At 42.6% G+C, this 24,603-nt stretch overlaps 2 protein-coding genes across 2 annotated transcripts in view; one reads left to right on the top strand and one right to left on the bottom strand.

Annotated features, from left to right (window-relative positions):
- LOC311239311 (retinal-specific phospholipid-transporting ATPase ABCA4-like) overlaps positions 1-5,290 on the top strand; it is a gene marked incomplete at its 5' end in the record, with an annotated part of 134,775 nt that extends 129,485 nt beyond the window's left edge. Inside the window, 2 exon segments of the mRNA XM_084327617.1 lie at positions 1,925-2,174; positions 3,652-5,290. Coding sequence (XP_084183743.1) covers positions 1,925-2,174; positions 3,652-3,768 — 367 coding nt within the window. The 3' untranslated portion in view covers positions 3,769-5,290.
- Positions 5,291-7,617: 2,327 nt separating this feature from the next.
- LOC311239312 (very-long-chain enoyl-CoA reductase-like) overlaps positions 7,618-24,603 on the bottom strand; it is a gene marked incomplete at both ends in the record, with an annotated part of 52,850 nt that continues 35,864 nt past the window's right edge. Inside the window, 12 exons of the mRNA XM_084327618.1 lie at positions 7,618-7,745; positions 7,848-7,893; positions 8,816-8,904; positions 9,719-9,776; positions 11,092-11,135; positions 11,223-11,295; positions 13,268-13,373; positions 13,496-13,611; positions 13,716-13,819; positions 18,440-18,484; positions 18,631-18,682; positions 19,704-19,916. Coding sequence (XP_084183744.1) covers positions 7,618-7,745; positions 7,848-7,893; positions 8,816-8,904; positions 9,719-9,776; positions 11,092-11,135; positions 11,223-11,295; positions 13,268-13,373; positions 13,496-13,611; positions 13,716-13,819; positions 18,440-18,484; positions 18,631-18,682; positions 19,704-19,916 — 1,074 coding nt within the window. The remainder of the gene's footprint in view (positions 7,746-7,847; positions 7,894-8,815; positions 8,905-9,718; positions 9,777-11,091; positions 11,136-11,222; positions 11,296-13,267; positions 13,374-13,495; positions 13,612-13,715; positions 13,820-18,439; positions 18,485-18,630; positions 18,683-19,703; positions 19,917-24,603) is intronic.

Raw genomic sequence — 24,603 nt, forward strand, 5'->3', positions numbered from 1 at the left:
TAAGAGCGGGACGCGATGCAAGTACGAAATATAACGACAGGTTATGTATATAACCTAGTTATATGAGTACTGGCTAAGCGTCCCGCTCTTAGCGTGCCCTGAGTTCCCTTGGGGAAACTTTTCTTTAGAAATGATTTTTTCCGAGGAAGAGTGAGTGGTGGCCATGCCCAGTACTATGTAGCACGCCACTAAGGGGCGGGGCCTGGCAGGTGAGGGGTGTATTCTGGTTTTATTTGTTGATGGAGTACAATAGGTACATGAGATGAGGTATATCTCGGTATGGCTTAAGAGCGGGACGCTTAGCCAGTACTCATATAACTCGTTAACTAGTCCAGCATCTCAAGTACAAGTAAGACACTTCAGTATGTTGTTAACTAGTCCAGCATCTCAAGTACAAGTAATGTTCTTCAGTATGTTGTTAACTAGTCCAGCATCTCAAGTACAAGTAATGTTCTTCAGTATGTTGTTAACTAGTCCAGCATCTCAAGTACAAGTAATGTTCTTCAGTATGTTGTTAACTAGTCCAGCATCTCAAGTACAAGTAATGTTCTTCAGTATGTTGTTAACTAGTCCAGCATCTCAAGTACAAGTAATGTTCTTCAGTATGTTGTTAACTAGTCCAGCATCTCAAGTACAAGTAAGACACTTCAGTGTGTTGTTAACTAGTCCAGCACCTCAAGTACAAGTAAGACACTTCAGTGTGTTGTTAACTAGTTCTGGTTACTTACTGTCCCTGTACCCCTGGAAACCCTACACTGATACACGATTCCACACAAAGGTCCAGAAGCTCAAGCAGAAACTGATCAGCCTTTTGGTTATTGACCAACAGTGATGTTATACTACACAACTTAGTATTAGGTATATTCGTAGAACTTTTATTTATTTCTATACATTTTTATTAAACTTTTATTTAACCAGGCAGTTCAATTAAGAACAGGTGCGGCACAGTGGCACAGTGGTTAGCACTGCTGCCTCTCAGCAAGAAGGTCCTGGGTTCGAACCCCAGCAGGGGGCCTTTCTGTGTGGAGTTTGCATGTTCCCCCTGTGTTCGCGTGGGTTTCCTCCCACACCATAAAGACATGCATGGTAGGCAGGGACTACAGATGAAAACTAGCTCATTAGCTAATTCTGGCACATTTACAACAAATTCCTATTTAAAATGACGGCCTGGCGAGAGGACAAAAGGGCCTCTCGAAGGGTAACAGGGAAAGGGGACAAAGTATTTTCCATCTCGTTTTCCAACTGATGCAAGCAGCAAATTGGAAGGAGGATTGACCAAAGGAAGTGTTAACACGGGGGACATCTAGTGAGATATGGTGAGGAGCTCTGGTGTTATAGCGGAGTAGATGACTATTTTAACAGCTGAATTTAACAACTTCCGGTTTAGTTCACGAATTATCAATGCATCTTCTATTGGAAATCAATACATTCAACAATTATATGTAATCGAGGCCAAAGCCTCTTTTCTTTTGGATAATACTAATCATACTGAAACATCGACCCTTGTCGTCATACTCTACAACTGCTACATCAGGGTTCAAATGTTTTTATTTAACCAGGCAGGCCAATTAAGAACACATTCTTATTTACAATGATGGCCTGGTGAGAGGACAAACAGGCCTCTCGAAGGGTAACAGGGACTTTTTTTTATTTATTTTTTTAATAAACGAACCTTCTTACTGTCATGCACCTTACTAATATACTAACATATACTCAACACTGTAGCCATCAAGTCTGAACACTTGGATGAACATTGTTACTCAGCTGATAAGAGTTGTACCCTTCCTACTGACTTGTAGTATAAAACATGTAGCTTGTAGCGTCAGCTAAATGTAAATGTAAAGGGGACAAAATAAATGCAGTTCCATTGTTCCATTATTAAAAAGAAAGTATTTCCCCACGCCTCCTCCCCGTCTTCCCCCAGGTTCGGCGAGGGCTACGTGGTGACCATGAAGATCAAGGCGGCTAAAGCGGGCGTGTCCCCGGACCTGGGCCCCGCCGAGAGCTTCATGGACGCCAGCTTCCCCGGCTGCGTGCAGAGGGAGAAGCACTACAACACGCTGCAGTACGAGATCGCCACCTCGTCCCTCGCCAGGATCTTCCAGCTGGTGGTGGCCAACAAGGAGAGGCTGAGCATCGAGGACTACTCCGTGTCCCAGACCACGCTGGACCAGGTACATTTATGTTTCTCATGTTTCAGCAGGTTGAACTCACAGCCTGTTTACCTCTCATCTCATGTTGATAAATTGTATTATAACATACGAGTACATCATTATGAATGTAAATAATGTGGGATATTATAATTATAACAACAATAATAATAACAACAACAATAATATTTATTATAATACTTATAACAACAACAATACTTCTACTACTACTACTACTAATATTCTCGCTTATATTCTGATTGTATTGCTAACCCTTTTTTTTTTTTACATAGGATTTTAGCCTGTACCTTCTGGCAGGGGGACTGCTAATGGAAATTTGCCTTTTGGCTAAAATTGGGTGCATTTTTACGTTTAAAATGTTTTGATTAATGTACGCTGTCCCCCTTGAACAAATAAAGTAAACCTAACCTAACCTAATAATAATACTTATTATAATTATAATAACAATTATTATTATTATTATATCAATAATAACAACAATTATAACAATAATCATTCATTCATTCAATCTTTATTTATTCTCAAAAGATCATTGAGAGCAGGCTCTCATTTACAATGACGTCGAGAGGAACAATACATGATACAAAAACAATATAAAAACAGAAAAGTCAATAAATTAAACAATTCAAATCAATCAAAATAACTACAGACTGAGGTGAAATGTTTGGCTGTTATAGATTTAAACTGACCAATGGATACTAAAGTATTTTTGAGTTTTAAGGTGCTTTGCAAAACATTCCATGTGTCAGGGGCACAGAAGCTACAAACTGATTTTCCTAATTCAGTATAAACTCTTACTCTGGGGACCTTAACTCATTGGACGCCACTCACGCCAGAGGTCGCTGTGGGCCGTGTGCCAGCGCTTTAATGAATGGGGATACATGCCGGTGTTTGCAGGGCTAAAACTATATTAAATATCATAGCTATGGATATAAAACTATTGCCCATTTGACATCGAGTATCTATCGTTCAATTTGTGAAAAAGAAATAATCTTTTCATTCATACATTCCAGTTTTATACCGTCGTGAATATGAGTATAGTTTTAGAGTAATTATGTGTAATCCCAGGAAACGCCGCTATGCAGCGTTTAGTGCATTTCACTAGAAACCGTGCCATTCCTTGCCTGGATCAACAATCAATCTGAAATCAACGCTATATTATCGGTATTATGTTTTATCATGCATGCATGAAAGGGTGGGGGGGGGGGGTTCTATGCTTCGATCATCACCAATGGCATGCGTTGTGGAGTAACATTACAGTAACACTTTCGGATCACAATGAAGGCATGCTCGGATCAACGCAAGATTGATACCATATAGCCCTTACCTTGACTAGGATGTACTGCAAAAATAATATTCCAATTATCTGATCGCCATTCCAAGTATTGATGTCGATCGTGTTGCCAACATAATCCAATGAATCATGAACATAGGTTCATGTACTGCATTGATTATTGATTGAGTCGTGTTTGTCACGCAGGTGTTCGTGAACTTCGCCAAGCAGCAGGCGGGAGAAGACGAGGACGTCACGTTACACCGGCGCGCGGGCGGCGCGCGCAAAGAGATCAGAATAGCCCCCATGAAGAGGAAGAAATGAACTGTAGACGCCGTGCGGCACGTCTAGGCGCAGTGACGTCGCCACGGTTACCGAACAGAGGATCCACCGAATAGGCACCTTTTTGAGATGTTGCTTAAGCTTTGGAAGTCGTTTATATATATATATATATACAGTATATATATGTATGTGCTGTGTTTTGTGCAGCAGAAGGGATGTCTGAGGCTAACGGTACGAGGAACACTAGTGTGTATGGATGTACTGCGACCACTGCTTGCTTTGAAGAGTGGTTCTTTATAATGGTTCCTTTTTCTTACGCCACAAATATGTATGGTTAGATTACACTGTCTAACCTGCCTGGTTTGTAAATAATGTACATAGCGCATGTGTAATTGAACACTGGTATGTGTAAAGCACTTTAGAAATAGTCTACTACACCAGCACACACACACGCCTCACCACATGTAAACGCCCCGTGTAGACCTGTGTTGGGATCAATTCACTTGGGCAAAACAAAACAGAAATTGCCGTTTACTCGCGTGCGACAGAAGATCCATCATCATTTGCTCGTCAATAGGTTGGATTCAGATTAGTTTACTGTCACATCTGTCATGCAATAGAGCACAAACGAGTGAAAATATTTTGTCCTGGCTCGTCTGCCGTGTAGCAGCGGCGTTAATAAGATAGGACAACAGAAGAACAGCATTACTCATGGCTACATGAGTAGAGCTCCGGAATCATGATCTGAAGATCACCGGTTCAAGCCCCGGTCAAGGCTGCTGTCGGAAAGTGGTGTTGTTGTCCAGCAGGGGGCACTCTGTCCTCTGGACTTGTCAGTAACAATGCCCCTGTTACGGTGATAGGGACACCGTACAGCTGTGAGTGCCGTCATTCGGATGAGACGCTAAACCGAGGTCCTGACTGAATTCGGTCGTTAAAGAACCCAGGACGCCTATCGTAAAGAGTAGGGGGTTCCCCGACGTTCCTGGCCAAATTCCCAATCAGGTCTCTGACATCAAGGCCACCTAATTATCCCTTCCCCTTAATTGACTGATATCAATCCCTGTCTCCTGAGCCGTTCAGCCATTGTGTAGTGTGATGTGTGGTGTGTGTATGGCAGCCATTGAGCCTGCGTAGCCCAAGGTTGGGTGCTACCAGTGGTGGTGAAGGAGGCAATTCCCACCCTACAAGCACTTTGAGTGTCTAGAAAAACAGAAAAGCGCTATATAAATGCAATTAATTATTATAATCATTAAATAAAATAGCATAAATAGCTCTGATTTGCAATACTCTCATTTACAATAATCACAGTGTGGGTGTAGTGTGTGCAGAGTGGTATGGTATGGTTGCTCTCTAGACTATAACAAAAACGACCACAGCATGGGTGCAAAGCAAGCAGTAGAAACAATGGTAAATAAAATAGCACTAAATTACAATATGAGAATCACAGTCCGGATGTAGTGTGTGTGCGAAGTAGCAGCCAAAATGACCACAAAGGTCAGTAGCCTACAACCTTTTCATGCCAAAACCTTTATTTGTTTTCAATATTTGTATGTAAAATAAAATCCACTTCCTGAATTCACTGATTTGAAAGTGAATTGATCCCGACTGAATGTTACCCTAGTTACCCCCGGTTACTTCTCGCCTACTCTCTTGTTCTTTTTCAACATGTATTTATTGTCACCTACGCTTTTCCATCACATGTTGTTGTGCGTTGACGCATTTCATTGTCTTGAAGCGTAGAGGAACGTCCTCACACTGAAGCTCCCTTCATATATACAGTTGATTTTACGTCCATAAGTGCTATTAATCAAAAAGGTCACCTGTGGATGTAAAATAAACTGAGGGGAGCCACACTGCCCCGCTAACCGCAGTACCCACGCAAACAGTGAAACTGAGAAAAATTGCTTTAAAGTTCTTTCACCATCCAGTGATTTTGTAGTTAGTGTTACTGCAATTCTTTATACCCCTTTTCCTCTAAAACAGATTGATTGATTGATTGAATTGATTGATTGAAAACTTTATTAACAGATTGCAGAATGGGTACAATACAGTACAGCTCAATACACACAATTGTTAAGGGGATGCAGACCAGAGAAAGACTTTCGTCTTGTTTACATCAGGGTCCCCCATTTTCAATTCATCAGGACATATATGACATACATGACATACAGATAGTCAGTACTGCTACATCTATACATTTATGACATACCAGATTTGCAAATACAGTACTGTTTGTGATACAGAAGGAGTCAAGAAAAGGGAGTATATACATTTGACCTAGAAACTGTACATTGGAGGAGGTTGGGTGGGGGGGGGGGTTGGGTACATTGGGATATTGACAACCATACTGGGTAATTTACATTGGAGGTGGTTGGGGGGGGGGGGGGGGAGACACACTGTATAAACAAGCAAAACTGTACATTGAGGGGGGGGGGGGAGACACTGTACAAACAAACAAAATTGTACATTGGACTATTGACAAAACCATACTAGGTAAATGACTGTACATTGGAGGGGGTTGGGTTAGATTGAACTCTGAAACTGTGTCACAGGATGAAACTAGGGATGTTCGATATTGGCTTTTTTTACCGATATCCGATATACCGATATTGTCCAACTCTTAATTTCCGATATCAACCGATACCGATATATGCAGAGTCCCCCCCAAAAAACTGAATAATTTCAGGTAATTAACATTACATATCTCTTGAATTAACACAACATTATGCATACTTTTGACAATAAATAAAATAAGAATTTGTTCTTACTTGCTTCCTGGGTAAATAAAGGTTAAATAACTTTTTATAAATGAAAAAAAAATTAAATAAAATTTTTTTTTTTTTTGAAAACCGATACCGATCATTTCCGATATTACATTTTAATGCCAATATCGATAGGCCGATAATATCGGACATCCCTAGTATTGAGAGGTAGGCTGCGGGTAACTTCTGCAGGGCGAGCTCAGTGTGCCAACGTTCTCCTACGTTTCCCTGCAGTCTTCTCTTGGTCCGGCACCTGCCTTGAAGGTCATTGGACGTGCGCGGCCGCTGTACATTGTTTTAGCGTTTCCCTGTCATGCCGTCTTCTCTTTCCATCATGTTTCTGCTCGTGTCGTCGTGGCATAATCTTTTTGCCCCGTGAAGACATCAGCGACACCACATGCCATTCTCACACCGTTCTCTGTCAGCGTCGAAACTCAGGCTTTGTATTTGGAGGTGTTTGACTGTTGCTAAGGCAACGAAACATTCCTCTGGAGGTATTATAATAGGAGGGGGGGGGGGTTCTTTTTTAAAAGTTTAGTCATGGATCAAGAGGACGTATATTTTGCATCTGACAATTGTAAACCATTAACGTGATCTCATCGAGTACCACTGTAAATCCTGCTTAAGAAGATAAAGTACTTTTGTACAACCTTCACACGCCTGATTCGGATTCACCTCGCATACGTTATATATATGCTAGGCACACCCCTACCTAGATGATCTATGTAGTGTCATCAATAACACTGAATAAAAAAAACACAAAACATCCTGTCTTTCATACTACTACGTGGCTCCGACCCCAGTATCTCATCATACTGAGTCGCGTTGCCGTGAGACTCGTCCTCCGCGGCCTCGCAGCGGTCCGTGGGTGCTTCAGCGCAGAGCGGCGGCTTCTGCGAGCTAACTAGAGTACCCGTCGGTGCCACCTGTAGGTCACCGGCGCGGCTTAGTTAGAGCCGTCTCGGGCTCGGAGGCCGAGGCGACACTATTCTTGAGTGTCTTCGTCATAATCCTGATTTATTGGAGGACACCGTGTCCAATTATACCGTCCTCCCGATGGAAGCGCCTGTGTCGTCGCCTCGGGGGCCGTCACCGGAGCCGCAGGGCCACTTGCCACTGCGCTCGCTCACAGGAAGAGAGGAATGATGGCACTGCGGAGCTCGGGGTAGTGGAGGAATGCTTTGGTGTAGATCTGGTGCTTCTCTCTGGCCCATATTGTCATCTGGATGAAGCTGATGAGTGTGAATAGCGCCACTGAGGAGGGAGGGAAACGAGAGAGACACGTACATAACGGGGGCGGGAGCGTTTCAGGAAAATGTGCTTGGGTTTTGTGAGAGGAGAGGAGAGAGGTCGTACCTGGGAGACACTGGGTCATGATGCTCAGACTGAGCCACGCGCCCACCTGCGTAGAGAAAGACAACATTTTAAGTGTCCACCTTGTGCATGGAGGTCACGTAAAAAAAAATTCAAGTCAAGTTTGAATTTTTTGCATGGCCTGTTGTCACCGTCACATGTCCCTTAACCCTTTCACTGCCACACGTCGGTAGTGTGATAGTAAAGGGTTAACCTTCTGTCGTGTGGCAGTGAAAGGGTTAACCTGCTGTCATGTGGCAGTGAAAGGGTTAACCTTCTGTGTATTGTCGCAGTGAAAGGGTTAACCGTTCGGTAGTGCGGCAGTGAAAGGGTTAACAGGCTTCTCAGGCCCACGCCACCATGGAAACAGCTCCCTCTGACCTCAGCCCTCGAAGAGGACCTCCCCCCAACCAGGATGGCCGGCAGGAGCTGAGATGAGCCGTTGGTATTCAGCAGTAATAAATCAATATGATAGCAATTTTAAAGAGTTCATTTGCAAAAACGTATATATATTTTTTTATTTATATATATATTGTGCATTCCAGGTAATATCAAATCAAACTGCAGTTGGGTTGTTTTGATCCAATAATCCGAAATAACCAATTTGCTTTCAGACAACACAGTTCCCGGGTAGCAGCCATGTTGCATCACCTGACCTGAATACTGCGCGCTGTGAGCTAATTTATCGGGGCTCTGTTCAACAACAGCGCTGGTGTTTGACGGTTTCTGCTGTGAAACGTGAACTTGTGATGCGTCTTCGATAGACAATAACAGCTTTTGTGACAGAACTCACTCAGGGTTCAGAATGGACTTATTGTCTTAACGGTAACTCAGGGTTCAGAATGGGCTTAATGTCTTAACGGTAACTCGCGACAGGCGGTTCATTTTTTACTTTCCAAGGACGGTGTTTATACGTTTTTGCAAATGAACTCCTATAGAATATGGCATGAGACTAGAGTTTCAGCACCAACCTCATAGGTGTAATTTGGACAGGAGACGAAGAAGAAGAGCCACGTGAAGGGGTTCCTGCTGGGGTAAGGGATACTCTTTGGCCTTGAACCTGGCAACAGGACAGGGTTATGATATAAGAGCTCTCCTCGCGGCATGCCGGCTGACATCAGATATCACGTCAACATGTCAAAGACCTCAGGTCAAGGGCTGTTATTCTCATCAAGTTCATTCTTTGTGGTCTAGTTTTCACTGTGCCGCAGAGTGTAGAAAAAAAAATTAAAAATACTTATAATCGTCTGTATTTTCAGCTTATTTGAACAAAGGAGAACAACTAAGTTCATACTGCAGGCGAAGGTGGCCTGTATCTGATTTTATTTTTGCTCATAATGTGACTCAGATCAGATTTTTCTTCATGACAGTGTGAACAGCACAAATCACATGGAATCTGATCTTTTCCATTCTGATTTGGGCCACTTTCATAATATGTGGTGCTAAATCAGATACAGGTCTTTCATGTGACTTTTACGTCACTTTAGATTGACATTCGTCACACTTTGTACGTCCATCTTCTTTATTGCGTATATGCAACCCAGTTCAGGAGTTCAGTTCACACTGGAATCTGATATTGGCCATATTAAAAAAACATTTAAAGCCAGACAAAACAAAGAAAATCAGATCTGAGCAATAAATCAAGAATTGAGTACTAAGTCTCACAGTGTCAACATAGCCTTGTTAAACAACATATCTATTGTTCCTAACATCAAAGGCACGGCACTCTGTTGGAAGCAGATTTCCTGCACTTAACCCAGGGAATTGGCATCGTATCAGTTCCAGCTGGACAGTGAAAACGTGGCCTCTGAGCAGGTCCTGCATTATTATAGAAACACCATGCAGGCAGATATCACAACAGGCCATGAACCTACCATAGCTGCCTAAGCTGTTGAGAACCAGGTTAATGGAGAGGTTTCCAATCTCACACAGCTGCAGGGAACAGATAAACATATGGGTATTACTGTATTTCTTTATTATTATTATTATTATTATTATTATTATTATTATTATTATTATTATTATTATTATTATTATTATTATTATTATTATTATTATTATTATTATTATTATTATTATTATTATTATTATTATTATTATCATTATCATTATTATTATTATTATTATTATTATTATTATTATTATTCATGATTCAAGATTGTTTATTGTCATGTGCACAGTTAAACAGATAGTTTGCCATACAATGAAAATCTTACTTTGCTAGTCCGCCCTTCACACAAAATCACACAATACTTAACTAAAACATATTTAAATACAAGCGAGTGCTAAAAAATAAGGTAAAAATAGGTAAATATAATATATACAAGGCACAGTGAGTAACATTGCACGTTCCGATTCAGTGTTTACAATATAAATGGAGGTCACAGCAGCAGTTAAAAGTGTCTTTAGTGATTCATAGTTCGGGGGAAGGGTGACAGTGTGGTCACAGCAGCAGTCAGTTCAGAGTGTCTTTGCCTGGCACAAAAGTGGGTGGGGGGGATGTTATTATTATTAATACTAATAATAGACTTTATTTGTATATCACCTTTCATACAAGAATTGCAGCTCAAAGTGTTTCACAGCAGTAAAAAAGACACAAAAAAAGTTGCCATAAAATGAGCATAAAATAGACAAAGTCAAGATCATTAGTGTACTGTATGTGTATTAGTATGTTAGTATAGTATATATATATATATATATATATATATATATATATATATATATATATATATATATATATATATATATATATATATATATATATATATATATATATATCTTTTTAACATTTTATTAGCTTTTTTCTTATTTTGAACAAAAATAAACGAGAGAAGAGAGAAATGATAATGAGAAACAACATGGGCAGCTACATTAAATAATGGCCCATGGCTCTTTTTCTACGACAGACTATAAACCATACACAAACGCAACACATTAAATAAAGATGACTTATCTCTAGGAAGGTGGAGGGCCAGGTTTGGCTTTAATGTAATCCATTAATGGACTCCATATTTGATTCAACTTATTTGCGGAGCCCCGCATTGTGAGTCTGATTTTCTCAGGTTTCAGATGTCACATCACATCTCTCAGCCACTGAGTCCAGCAGAGTTATATACTTCCAGTGAGTATAAATATACATAATATAAATATACAGTATAGTTGTACATTAGACTAAATAGACACATTGTGCAGATTTTCTTTTAAATGAAAACATAATGCAGTGAGAAAACTCCAATACTGTACGTACCAGAAACATAACCAGCGCGCTATAAATCTGAAGTTTTCCGTACGCTGCAAAAAGACATACAATACCATTAGTATTAATACCATCTAGTACTGATGTGATATAGAGGAAGGTTCCATGGAGCTGCTACTCACAGGGTGGCGTGTACAGGGGGTGGTTGATATAGTAGGCCAGCCAGGCAGCAAATCCCCAATAATACAGACAGTTCTGAGAAGTAGAACATTTATTAGGTTATCATAGATAACGTTCAGCCACTAGATGTCGCATTAGAGCACCAGCTCGTCAGACCGAAACAATGGTGTGCTTACATTGATTGATTGATTGATTGATTGAAAAGTTTATTAACAGATTGCAGAATGGGTACAGTACAGTACAGCTCAATACATACAACTGTTAAGGGGATGCAGACCAGAGAAAGACTTTCGTCTTGTTTACATCAGGGTCCCCCATTACATAGGGTACGATAATTATTGTAATTATCGTACACTGTACCATCGTGCTAAGTTCAGATCCAAGATCAAGAAAGTGTCACATTTTTATTTTATTTTTATAAACTAGTTTCCGTTTCCGTTGTCAGAAACATATTTTAGATTCAACTTTAGGTTGAAAAAGAGACAAGTGAGCAAACCGCCATTTTCGTTTTGAAAACGGGAGCAGAGAAACAGAACCCTCTCAACTAGCAGCACGTTTATCCAATCAGGTGCATTCCATGTGGGGAAATGGGAAGTAGGGAGGAGATACATGCACGCAACATGTAAACAACAACATTCATTCTGGACCCGGCAAAATCTTTTAAAATGTTAAAGGGGAACTCCACTTTTTTTGGAAATTAGCTTATTTAACATCTTCCCTGGAGTTAGACAAGAAGATGCATACCTTTTTTGTCTCTGTGCGTGCATTTTAGCTTTGGGAATAGACGCTCCGTTAGCATAGCTTAGCTTCATCACTGGAAGTGAGGCAGGACAGTAGCCTTACAGTGCCTTACAGTGTATTGCAAGGTCTGACATTGACCAAACTTGATATGCATGACCTTGGTGGGCTCTAGGTCAACTCCTGAAAAGGGGGTCAATGTCAGACTTTGCAATCCAAAGTTAGGGGGCTAATAACCCTTGCCATAATTTCAGTGCGCCCCTAACTTTTGATTGCAAGGTCTGACATTGACCCCCTTTTCAGGAGTTGACCTAGAGCCCACCAAGGTCATGCATATCAAGTTTGGTCAATGTCAGACCTTGCAATACACTGTAAGGCACTGTAAGGCTACTGTCCTGCCTCACTTCCAGTGATGAAGCTAAGCTATGCTAACGGAGCGTCTATTCCCAAAGCTAAAATGCACGCACAGAGACAAAAAAGGTATGCATCTTCTTGTCTAACTCCAGGGAAGATGTTAAATAAGCTAATTTCCAAAAAAAGTGGAGTTCCCCTTTAAATTCATGAATAAATTGTATTCTGCACCTTTCTAAAAGCTCTGTGAATGTATTATTATTATTATTATTATTATTATTATTATTATTATTATTATTATTATTATTATTATTATTATTATTATTATTATTATTATTATTATACTTAAAAAAATATATATATATGAATCTACATAACAATGTTATCTACAGCACCTGTCAACATTTTCAGTCCCTGCGTGTTTTTACCAATATACTCATATTCCATCGCAGACATCTCTGTAGGCAAACAAAAGGTGATTGATGTAATCAAACAACAGGTGATTGACATTAAATGAGAAACGTGCGAAACCAATGAGCTGTGTCTCTGCGCCATACTGGTCGGCATGACGACACGATCAACACTACCAGTACTGTTCTCGCTTGGCGCTTGAGTTCGCAAATTGTGCAATTGGCCAGATACCATATACGGAACTCATGCAAACTAATTGCTATAAAATTGGTGGCGTGGCTAAATGTCAGACGAAGTTCACTAGCGGGGGCGGGCTTAAAGAGGTTCTCCGTTTTAAGACTATAAACCCGTGCCTTGGGGCATCAGATGCTGATGCAGTAGTTTGCCGTAGGCCCACAATTCCCTCTGGTGGTGCCGCTTGGGCAGGGTGAGGGTGTAATCTTCACCCGCTCACAGACGCCGAGTCAAGCGGAGGTCGGTTTTAAACAGTCTGTGAGTAATCTGCCCGCTGGGTCTGAAACACGCTGGTGAGGTGGAGATGTCTTACCCTCACGATCGTGTGTAACGCCAGGGTCCCGGGGGAGAACCTGTGCACAAAGATGGCCTCGAGCAGCTTCTTGACGTAATGGAATGAATGACACACACAGGCCAACCTGCGGCACAATGACGTTCATATACATGAATGCTGGGTCTAAAGGTGGAAGCTTTTTTTTTGTTTTTTAACCTTGTTTCTTCATGAAAAAAACTAAAAACATCATCAACCACAGAAACCTACTTGACCACTTTGAGGGGACTGATGGTGAAGTCATGCTGATCCAAGTAGATGCTGGGGAGACGGAGATAGAAGAGCATATAGAGGAAGAGTGGTCCGATACTTTCTGTCAGAAAGACCTAAGAGAGAGAAAGAGTGAGAGAGAGAGTAGAGAGAGAGAGAGATATAGACTACATGTGTCCAGAGAAACCATGAACAGGACTTGTATGTTGCCTTCTCTTACCGTGGCCCATCCCAGCTGTGGACCGAGGTCGTGGAAGAACATGGTTGCTGTGGTTCCCACCGGCAGATTCGCAAGCACCTCGTCGTCTCCAAGAGATTCTCCGTCTGAAATTTGGAAGCATATAAAAAGATGTATGGTATGTAGGTACAAACCCTGCTTAACTTAATGTCCCTTTAAATGTCCCCCTATAGGCAGATTCAATGGTTGGAAAAACCGTGTCCTTCCTATGGGCTGTAGTGTGTCTGTCACGAGCGACAGAGGGTCATACCTGAGATGGCATCATCATCAGTCTCTTTACAGTCTATTAAAAATGTCCTAAGGCCCTTAACCACATGTCTCTGTTAGCTAGCAGGGGCATATTTGATATCATAAGCCTTGTAATATCTCCTCTGACTTTTCTAGATGTCAGCAAAGACAGGTAATAATTGCTTCTTTGAACTAATGAAAGGACTATGATGAGGGCAGTGTCAGTCATAACAAGGTGCCTCCATATGAATGACACATCAGACAGGCTACACCGCAGTGCAGCTCCCCTTGTGCAACTTAGCGGTCCCTGTTCGACATGTCCTCAGTGTATTCGCCCAGAAACCTTCTCAAACCACGGCCACCTTACTGTGGAGCACACGGCACTCCTTGTGAGCAGCGTATCTCTGGAGTGACTCAATTCAAAGTTGAACAAATTCCTATCTTCACTTGCTGTGACATTTAGTTGGCACCCGATGTGCAGCTGGCTGGAACCGGCTGTTATCATTATGAGTGTTTAGTCGTTTCCATTCATTTACATCACGCTTTTGGGCTTTTTTTTTGTGGCTATGTTCACACTGCAAGCCTTAGTGCTCAATTCAGATTTATTGCTTAGATTTTTTTTTATGTGGCCAATATCAGATTCTAGTCTGAACTGACCCGCAACGCGCAAATTAACAATAAAAAATATGGACATTTAAACATTTATTGTGACGAATGTCAATCTAGACTCTGAGTGACGTAAAAGTTGTATCTGATCTGTATCTGTATCTGATTTAGGAACACATTATAAAAGTGACCCAAATCAGAATTGAAAAGATCAGATTCCATGTGATTTGTGCTGTTCAGATTTGTGAACGTAGCCTTTGAGTGTGTCCTTTAATGACCAATGAGTGACCACTGCTGACCCTTTGCTTTCCTTCTGTTTCTCAGGAGAGGAGAACTAGGCTCCTCACAATTGCACTGATACTACTGATGGTGCTTCAATCATACAGTCAGATCAATAACCCAACAGCCCAATTCAATGGACTCATCATACTAAAGTTGATCCCTTTCCATTAATATTATTATTATTTATTGAAGAGATGAAGCCTGCATTTAATGAACACCCTTTCTATCTGGCCCCTACAAATGTCCTAACCTAGTTGTACAGTAAATGACCAAGTAAGGCTTTGTCAGTATTCCAATGTACAGTGTAAAATGTGTGTGTGTCCCCTACCCAACCCCCCCCCCCCCCTCCAATGTACAGCCCTCACCCAACCCACCCAACCCCACCCCACCCACCCAACCTCCTCCTCCAATGTACAGTTTCTACGCCAAATACACTCTTGTATCACAAACAGTACTGTATTTGCAAATCTGATATGTCATAAATGTATAGATGTAGCAGTACTGTCTATCTGTATGTCATGTATGTCATATATGTTATGATGAATTGAAAATGGGGGACCCTGATGTAAACAAGACGAAAGTCTTTCTCTGGTCTGCATCCCCTTAACAATTGTATGTATTGAGCTGTACTGTACTGTACCCATTCTGCAATCTGTTAATAAACTTTTCAATCAATCAATCAAAACAACTAAGCGACGTGGCTCGACCAGCCAAGTGTGTTGTTGTGGTGGCATGCTGCTGCGGCCACACTGTCAGATGGTCAGGATTATTATAACCACTGCTGTCAGATTGCCTCATTCCTCCGACGTCGTGTTTTGACTCGGCATCGTTTCCTCTCGTTTTGTGTTCCTTCCTCCAGCAGCCGGTGATGCTGACGCTCGCTCCGTTCCCTCTTCCGCGCCTCTGTCAACGCGTGAATAATAACCCGTTGCGCTATAATTTGCTCTGCAATTATTGAATCAGTCCGCGGTGATGATGATAAGAGGAGGACGTATTCCATGTTGTTTACACACCTCGCGTCCTCTCGCCTCTGTAGCGAGACTAGAGGATCAATCGGAGGGGAAATCTGTCGAGTCAAACGTTAGATGCCGCCTGCGTTCTCGGGAGCATGAGGATCTGGCCACGAAGAAGGGGACCTGCTGCCAGGCCAGCCTCCTCCAAATAAATCACTCTCTCTCTCTCTCTCAGCTCCGCGAGGGGCACCAGGGGGGACGCCACTTATTATGGACGGGTCGACACAGACCACTTGAGACCAGGAAAATAGCTGACGCCGCCCGGTCAGAATCAAATGCCTCTCATAGCTTGTCCTATTCCTCTATTCCACAATAGATCAGATACAGGTATATCAATGTCCTGCTGCAACCAAGTGTTACTGCCATAATCACTCCGAGCCTGGGGCTAGAACCTCCCGTTTCCCAGTGGAGTTCAGTGACGCGGATGGCAACCGATGCTCTGCTAAAGAGGGACCGGGAATTGCTTTCTCAAAGAATTATGCACCCGTAGCAGTTCCTTAGCTAAAACTTGGCCGTGAAACATTGCTTTCTACTTATCCTGTTTGAGTTTGTCTGAATAGGTAGGGACTCGACTATATAGCAGACTATATTGCCTATATTTATGTATTTCTACTATTACCCTGCCCAATACATGTACCTCTGATGTATGGGGTGGGGGACCCTGATGTAAACAAGACGAAAGTCTTTCTCTGGTCTGCATCCCCTTAACAATTGTATGTATTGTGCAAGGGGATCAATAAAGGATTATCTTATCAACAACACTACAAGGTAATACATGGGGATGACTATGGACAATAAATATTCTGCATTGTACATAAATACAATCTCATACATTCAAAACAGTCAACTTTCAACCATAGGAAATACTGCAGCTTACATAACTTAATGTCTGATGGGTATCTGATAAGTTGTCATAATTCATTTGCCAAACATACAAGAAGGAAAAGCATTTACCTTAAAAACACGCCATCTCCGTAGCGGGGGAGAGATAACTTTATATCAGGACCACCCCAGTGCAGTAGTCTGACTAATATACAGTACGTGTACTTTTAAAGGTGTTGGTCTGTTTACCCCACAGTAATAATTTATAATTTACTGTTGAGGGACATTCTGGGTCACCCACATGTCTGTCATGGGAGGTGCCAACTTGCTAATGACATACACATGAAACCAGAACACCCCTCCCCCACTCCTTCTTGTAACCTTAACCTCGTCCCCAGTCCCCCTGGCCTCACAAACAAACAACACGCAAAGACCAAACATTTGATTAGAGATGTTAGGTTAGAGATTTCTTTTTTTGTGGTCATTTTCAGTGTCGACGGACCGTGGTCTTGGTATAAGTATATGGGACTTATACCGCAGAATACCCTGGGTTGGTGCTTTGATAGGGTGACAGGCACCAGGGAACTGGATCGGTATTGCCCTCCTCATTCTGTTTATAATTCAAGGATAAAAAACAGATGTCAAAGGGGTCAACTTGTGAAACAGTTGTAAACATTTAGAAAAAATGTGTAATGTACTTTGCACACAAAAATAAAAAAAATCTTAGGTATAAACTATCTGTACGTGTATTGTGTTTGAATATGTTTTAAAATATATTTTTAGTTTTTTCTTTTTTCTTTTTCTTCTATATTTCCTCTGCTATTTTCACATTTTGAAATGACAAAGGGGTTAAGGATATACTTGTTATAGAAGGCCTTCTTCCTACACATTTTTGGTCACTCTAATATTGTTTTCATTCTATTTTAATACACAAAAATGTATTACCTATTGATTTCTATGTACACACCTTGTAAAGAAAAAGTTAAAGACCGAAATAAAGGAACTAAATTAAACTAAACGAACTGCAGTATACGTATATCTGCTGGCCTCTGCATTCGCAGAAAAACTGCAGACACCGGCTCAGCTGCTGCGGCTCTGACGTCCAAACATCATCATGTTACAAATTTATTGTTGGTCTGAGTTGTTTAGCGATTTGAATTTTACATAAGCGACAGCCCTGGCTACACCGTATATTACTGTGTTATTAATGTTGTTGTTGTTGATATGATAAGATTAGATATTCCTTTATTGGGGAAATTCAGGCGTCATAGCAACCCGGGGGAACTGGAAGGGGGAGGTTCAAGTTCAAGTTTGTTTTTTATTTGTCACATATAAGGTTACTAACATTACAGTGAAATGCTTGGTTCTGTATGAGCCTCCTGAGAGTGTGCTTCATACAGTAAAAAAAGAGTAAAAAGAAAAGAAAACACTATACAAAATATACAATACACAAAACTAAAGTACAAAATGCAGAAATGCTAAAAACGAGGTAGAGATGTAGTGCAAATCTTTTTAGTAATAAATAGATAAAATAGATAACATATGGTGTAGTGTTTAAAGTGTCTAAAGTGAATGTTAAGGTAAATGTTTAAAGTGAGTGTGTGCAATGAAGGTATGTGGCAGGGTAACCGAAGAAAGACATAAATCTCACATGATGTTGTTGTTGTTTTGCTGTAATGGAATATGGAGCCTATAAAAACATTGGCTATCAGGTATAAAGTATCCATTGGTCGATTCCAAAGCAAACATACTCACTGGGATGCAGGGTCAGAGACTGTCTTTCTGGGTACCATTTTGGATCTGTGACGTGACGATCAACAATGAGTATAAAATTAGGCTACAGCAACATCACAAAGACAGAACATAAATCTACATTATTTAAAAACAATTTGGTTGATGAATACGTCCCTGATATTGTGATGAGTTGATTTTAAAATTCCACTCACAGGATTTATGTAAGAGACACTTTATTTCCCCTATGGTTGCACTTGGTTCCACCTGCAAAAAAGTAAGGTTATTATAGACAGCAGATCTGTGTCAGTCTTAGAGGATTCCATTAAAAGTTGACTACAAGTACATACAATACATACTGTAGTAGTAGTAGGATGAGATGTTTTTAGCCAGTTAATCGGTTGTTTTATGTTTAATTTACGAGTTATGGGTCATTAGTCATTGCTGGGAAAATGACACATGCATCTCTGGTATGAAAACAACATTCACAAATATATATATTGTTTTATGGGCACCAGATTTGAAGAGGTCCTTCTGCATGTCAGCAGAAGGACAATAAGTCCTTAAAGTCGACTTAAAGGAGCTGTAAGTGGTATTTTCTTGTTAAATAGACTCTATATTCCAACAGCCATCACTGATATAGAGTGTTTGGTCAGTAACATGGGTCTCTCAGTCCCTCCGCTCTGCAGTAAACACAAAATAAATGTTCTGCTATCCCTTCCCACTTTATCCAAGAGTATTATTATTTTTTTTTAACTTATTTCAAGAAATCCTGTGAAATTAGCTTACTGCACTGGTAGATAATTTTATTTGTATAAAACTATTTTATTTCTTATTTTTGTCAGACCAAGTTTGGAGTTCTCTCTCCTGATTGGATGAAGTGGGAACGAGATACCAGGACATTTATGTTCTGTTTACTGCAGAACGGAGGGACTTGGAGACCCATGTTAATGACTAAACACTATATCAGTGATGACTGTCATTGTAAACGGTAAATGGACTGCATTTATATAGCGCTTTACAACGTATGGCTCACATTCACACACCGACAGCGGAGGCGACCATGCAAGGTGCCAATCTGCTCATCAGGAGCAATTAGGGGGCATGCTGCCAGGGGGAGTGGGAATTGACCGGGAAACTTCTGATTACCAGACGACCGCTCTACCTCCTGACTCACCTGTTGTTTTAACATGTAGACCACTTATTTGAACAAACAAAAGAAATACTACTTACTTACAGCACCTTTTCTGGTGGAGAGCCCTACATAGTAGCCATGAGAGATATTTACCTTGTCCAAGAAACACAGCTGTACCTTCTTCAAGTCCAGAATCTCCACCTCAAAGAATATAAAGTTTTTAGGTTTCTTGGCTTCCCCTGCCTTCAACCCATCACCACATCTTGCCTTTATGAATTGGCTAACAGTGTACAAATCCATTAGGGCAAAACTCATGGTGCTAGTTGGGTGGGACGCGTGTGTGTGCGGGTGGAAGTGAGTTTGTTGCTTTTGAAAACAGCAAAGGAGCAGTCTTGACACGAAACAAGTTGTGATGTATGGGATGTATGTGCCCACGACGGCCCTCACTGACAACTTGCGCTTTAGCAACTTCTGGTAATATGAGAGAGCTGGTGATACCTCGGTAGGCTCCTGGTTACAGAATGTATACTCTGTGCTAGTTTGATTCCCCGTTCAAGCCCCTATAACCCCACAGTTCGTCATCTGTGTTTTGACAGAGCAAGGTACTGTAACAGTAATCCGCTTGTGTCACAGGTGCCAAGGAACAGTGTTGATTCATCTGTGTGTAATGAGGATGGTGGCCCCTTGGTGTAAACTCACTCCTAAGTCAAGTAGCCCCTGACACCTGAATTGGATCCTCTGTGATTAACTTCACATACATTATGTAATCGACATTGATTGATTGAAAACTTTATTAACAGATTGCAGAATGGGTACAATACAGTACGGCTCAATACACACAATTGTTAAGGGGATGCAGACCAGAGAAAGACTTTCGTCTTGTTTACATCAGGGTCCCCCATTTTCAATTCATCGTAACATTTATGACATACACAACATACTATCATAATCACGGCGAGAGCCTTCTTCACCCCTCCTCCTTCCACACCATCACGGCGAGAGCCTTCCTCACCCCTCATCCTTCCACACCCTTATATGGGCAGCATCCGACCCCAGCATTCCCACGCTGCCAGAGGGAGATCAATCAGTGTGGCTGTGAGGGATTCCCTCATCAACAAACCCCTACATCAGCCCACAGATCCTGCTCTCCCTTGTTGCAGTGTTAACCTGAATGAATGAATGAATGAATGAAAACTTTATTTAACAGATTGCAGAATGGGTACAATACAGTACGGCTCAATACACACAATTGTTAAGGGGATGCAGACCTGAGAAAGACGTTAGTCTTGTTTCCATCAGGGTCCCCCATTTTCCAATCATATAGACATTTATGACATACACAACATACATGACATTTATGGCATAGGGACATATAGGTATTTAGTACTGATACATTTGTGACATAAACGGTATTCAAATATACAGTACTGTTACCCCTAGATCCTGACAGAGTATATACATATGATGGGGAGGGGACTGTACATTAGGAGGGGGTGGGTGGGTGGGAGAGAGACCTAACAACCTAGGTACGACGACGCATACTAGCCTTGCTACTCTGTCCTTGTTGCATACCTTGTCCTAATCCTTGTTCTCCCTGTGCCCATGTAACGGATATGTACCGCGATAGTGTGACTACGGTACATAGAAGTAAAACTCACTCCCCAGAGGCATCCAAACTGAGCGCTTAGAGAGGATATCCTTTTTTGGCGCAACTGTTTGTGATGTCGCCCGCAGTGCGGACGCCCGGGGTTCGACTCCCACTCAAGGCATGGTCGAAGTGTTTGGCAGGTACAGTGTTGTACCGGCTACAGTGGTGCCGTGACCCGGATGCCTGAGTGGTGTGAGTTTAGGGGGGGTGAATGTAATGGATATGTACCGCGATAGTGTGACTACGGTACATAGAAGTAAAACACACTCCCCAGAGGCATCCAAACTGAGCGCTTAGAGAGGATATCCTTTCTTGGCGCAACGGTTTGTGATGTCGCCCGCAGTGCGGATGCCCGGGGTTCGACTCCCACTCAAGGCATGGTCGAAGTGTTTGGCAGGTACAGTGTTGTACCGGCTACACCCAGGACCACCGCTCCCGAGACACCACCCACCTGGACGCTCCTGTGCTGCACGAGGAGTGCACCTGCTCGCGCCTATTACACATTCCTGTATATCAAATACCTGTCTGCTTGGTGCCTATAATTAAACCAACCTAAAACGCTCCATTCTCTCTCCTCCTGTGTTCTGCTATTGGGCTCCGCCATTGCTGCCCTAACACATACAGATAAACAGTACTGTTACATTCAGACATTTATGACAAGATATACAAATATACAGTACTGTTTAAGACCTCCTTTAACAAGCTCTGTCCCCTCGTTGAGAAACCTGCCCGCCGTTCCCCACCCAGTCCATGGCTGACGGATGCAGTGAGAGAACAAAGACAGGTCCTGAGAGCGGCTGAGAGGAAGTATAGAAAGTCACGCCTCACTGCTGACATCGACACATATCACAACCGCTTGTTAACATTCTCCAAAACCATTACTAATGCCAAAGCTTCTTTCTTTCACCATAGGATCGAGGCCTCTGCCAAGAATCTTCGCAAACTGCATGCTACCATGTCCTCCCTCCTCACTCCCCCCCCCACCCCCTCCTCCCTCATCTTTTTCTGCCGAAGACTTTGCGATCTTCTTTGAGGAAAAAGTGGAGAACATCCGCAGCTCCTTCTCCCAACCCCCACCCATTCCAAACGCTGAATCGAGAACCTCATCCTTCACTCTGTCATCTTTCTCTCCCATTACAGAAGCCGAGACCCTGACACTGGTAATGTCGAACCGTCCGACTACATGCCAGCTGGACCAGCTACCCTCCCCACTCCTCCAGACCATAGCACCGGACATCCTCCCATTCCTAACTGCAACCATCAACTCCTCACTCAACTCGGGAGTGGTCCCCACCTCCCTAAAACAAGCCAGAGTCACGCCCATCATAAAAAAACCAACCCTGAACCCCACCGCCATAGCCAACTATCGTCCTGTCTCTCTTCTCTCCTTTCTTTCTAAAACACTTGAACGTGCTGTATCCAACCAACTTACTGCTTATCTCTTACAGAATGACCTCCTAGACCCCAATCAGTCTGGCTTCCGGACTGGCCACTCCACAGAAACGGCCCTCATTGCGGTCACAGAGGCACTTCACTTAGCAAAAGCGAAAGGCCTCTCCTCTGTCCTGATTCTCCTAGATCTATCTGCAGCCTTCGACACAGTCAACCATCAGATCCTCCTCGCGGCCCTCGCAGGAATGGGAGTGGCTGGATCTGCGCTGACATGGCTGACATCATACCTCAACGACCGCTCCTACCAAGTATCATGGAGAGGGACTCTGTCGGCCACCCGTCCCCTCCGGATGGGTGTCCCCCAGGGCTCGGTCCTAGGACCCCTTCTCTTCTCCCTCTACACTAAATCACTGGGTAACATTATCACGTCTCATGGCTTCTCATATCATTGTTATGCCGATGATACTCAACTCTTCCTCTCCTTCCCTCCCTCAGATATCCACGTCTCTGAGCGGATCTCGGCCTGTCTGTCCGACATCTCCGCCTGGATGACGACCAACCACCTCAAACTGAACCTAAGCAAAACAGAATTGCTCCACCTGCCGGCCAAATCCTCCCCCCTGACCGACCTCTCCATCACAGTCGAGAATGCAGCTGTGACCGCGTCCCCGACCGCCAAGAACCTTGGTGTTGTCCTCGACGACCAGTTGAACTTCTCTGCTCACATCGCAGCGACAACCAGAACCTGCAGATTCCTCCTGAGCAACGTCAGAAGGATACGCCCCTTCCTGACAAAAGAAGCCACCCAACTCCTCGTCCAATCAACAGTCATCTCCCGCCTCGACTACTGCAACGCACTGCTAGCTGGCCTCCCGGCCACTGCCACCAAGCCTCTTCAACTCATTCAAAACGCAGCGGCCCGCCTGATCTCAAACCTACCGAAGTCGGCCCATGTCACCCCACTTCTTAGGGACCTGCACTGGCTCCCCATTGCTGCACGTATCCGCTTCAAGGCCCTCGACCTAGCATACCGTGCGGCAAAGGGAACCGCTCCCGCCTACCTCCGGTCAATGGTCTCTAACTACACACCCTCAAGACCCCTACGCTCTGCATCTTCTGGCCGCCTCAGACCTACTCCTATCCAAGCTCCCGGAGGGTCATCAAAGAGAAGCCGCCTATTCTCAGTCTTTGCCCCACAATGGTGGAATGAACTACCCATCCCAGTTAGGACAGCCGAATCCCGTCCAATCTTTCGCCGTCGACTAAAGACTCACTTCTTCAACCATTATCTGAAATGATTTATAAAAAAAAAAGAGGAAAAAGAAAAAAAAAAAAAAATCTAACCCTGACTAACCTTACTGTCATGCACTTGTCCTAATAAACTAACCTACACTGTAACACGCAACACTTGATGAACATTGTTACTCAGCTGATAGAGTTGTACCCTTCTTGCTGTCTTGTCGTACAGAACTTGTAAGTCGCTTTGGATAAAAGCGTCAGCTAAATGACTAAATGTAAATGTAAATGTAAGAGACAGAGTTTCTAAAAGAGGGTAGGTATATCATTTGAGGGGGAGGCAACTGTACATTGGAGGGGGTTGGGTGGGGGGGGGTTGGATATTTACAGGGCCCAGTTTCGAATAGCAGCCTCCCGTAGGTGCTCTTTGAGAAGGGTTTTGAAGGGATTCACATTCTTTTACGGCTGTGGGTAGGGCGTTCCACATTGATGTGGCATAATTGCGAAATGTGTTTAGTCCCTTGTTTGAGCCGAATCTGGGTTGAACATGATTTGTGGAACTCCCTCTGGTGTTGTGGTCGTGGTATTCACTGATCTTTGGGAAGTATTTCGACATGTACATTTCAAACCTTTATTTATACTCGTGAATGTACATGGGTACCTTAGTGTGTAGTGTATCTTGTAGACCAGGCCCATTGCAAGTTGCTGTACTCTAAGTCTACTCTAAGCCATCCTAGGTTGTCAAAATGGGCAGGGGTGAGGTGGGTTTTAGGAGTA

This window comes from Notolepis coatsorum, assembly GCF_963971535.1.
Source record: "Notolepis coatsorum genome assembly, chromosome: 13".
NCBI lineage: Eukaryota > Metazoa > Chordata > Actinopteri > Aulopiformes > Paralepididae > Notolepis > Notolepis coatsorum.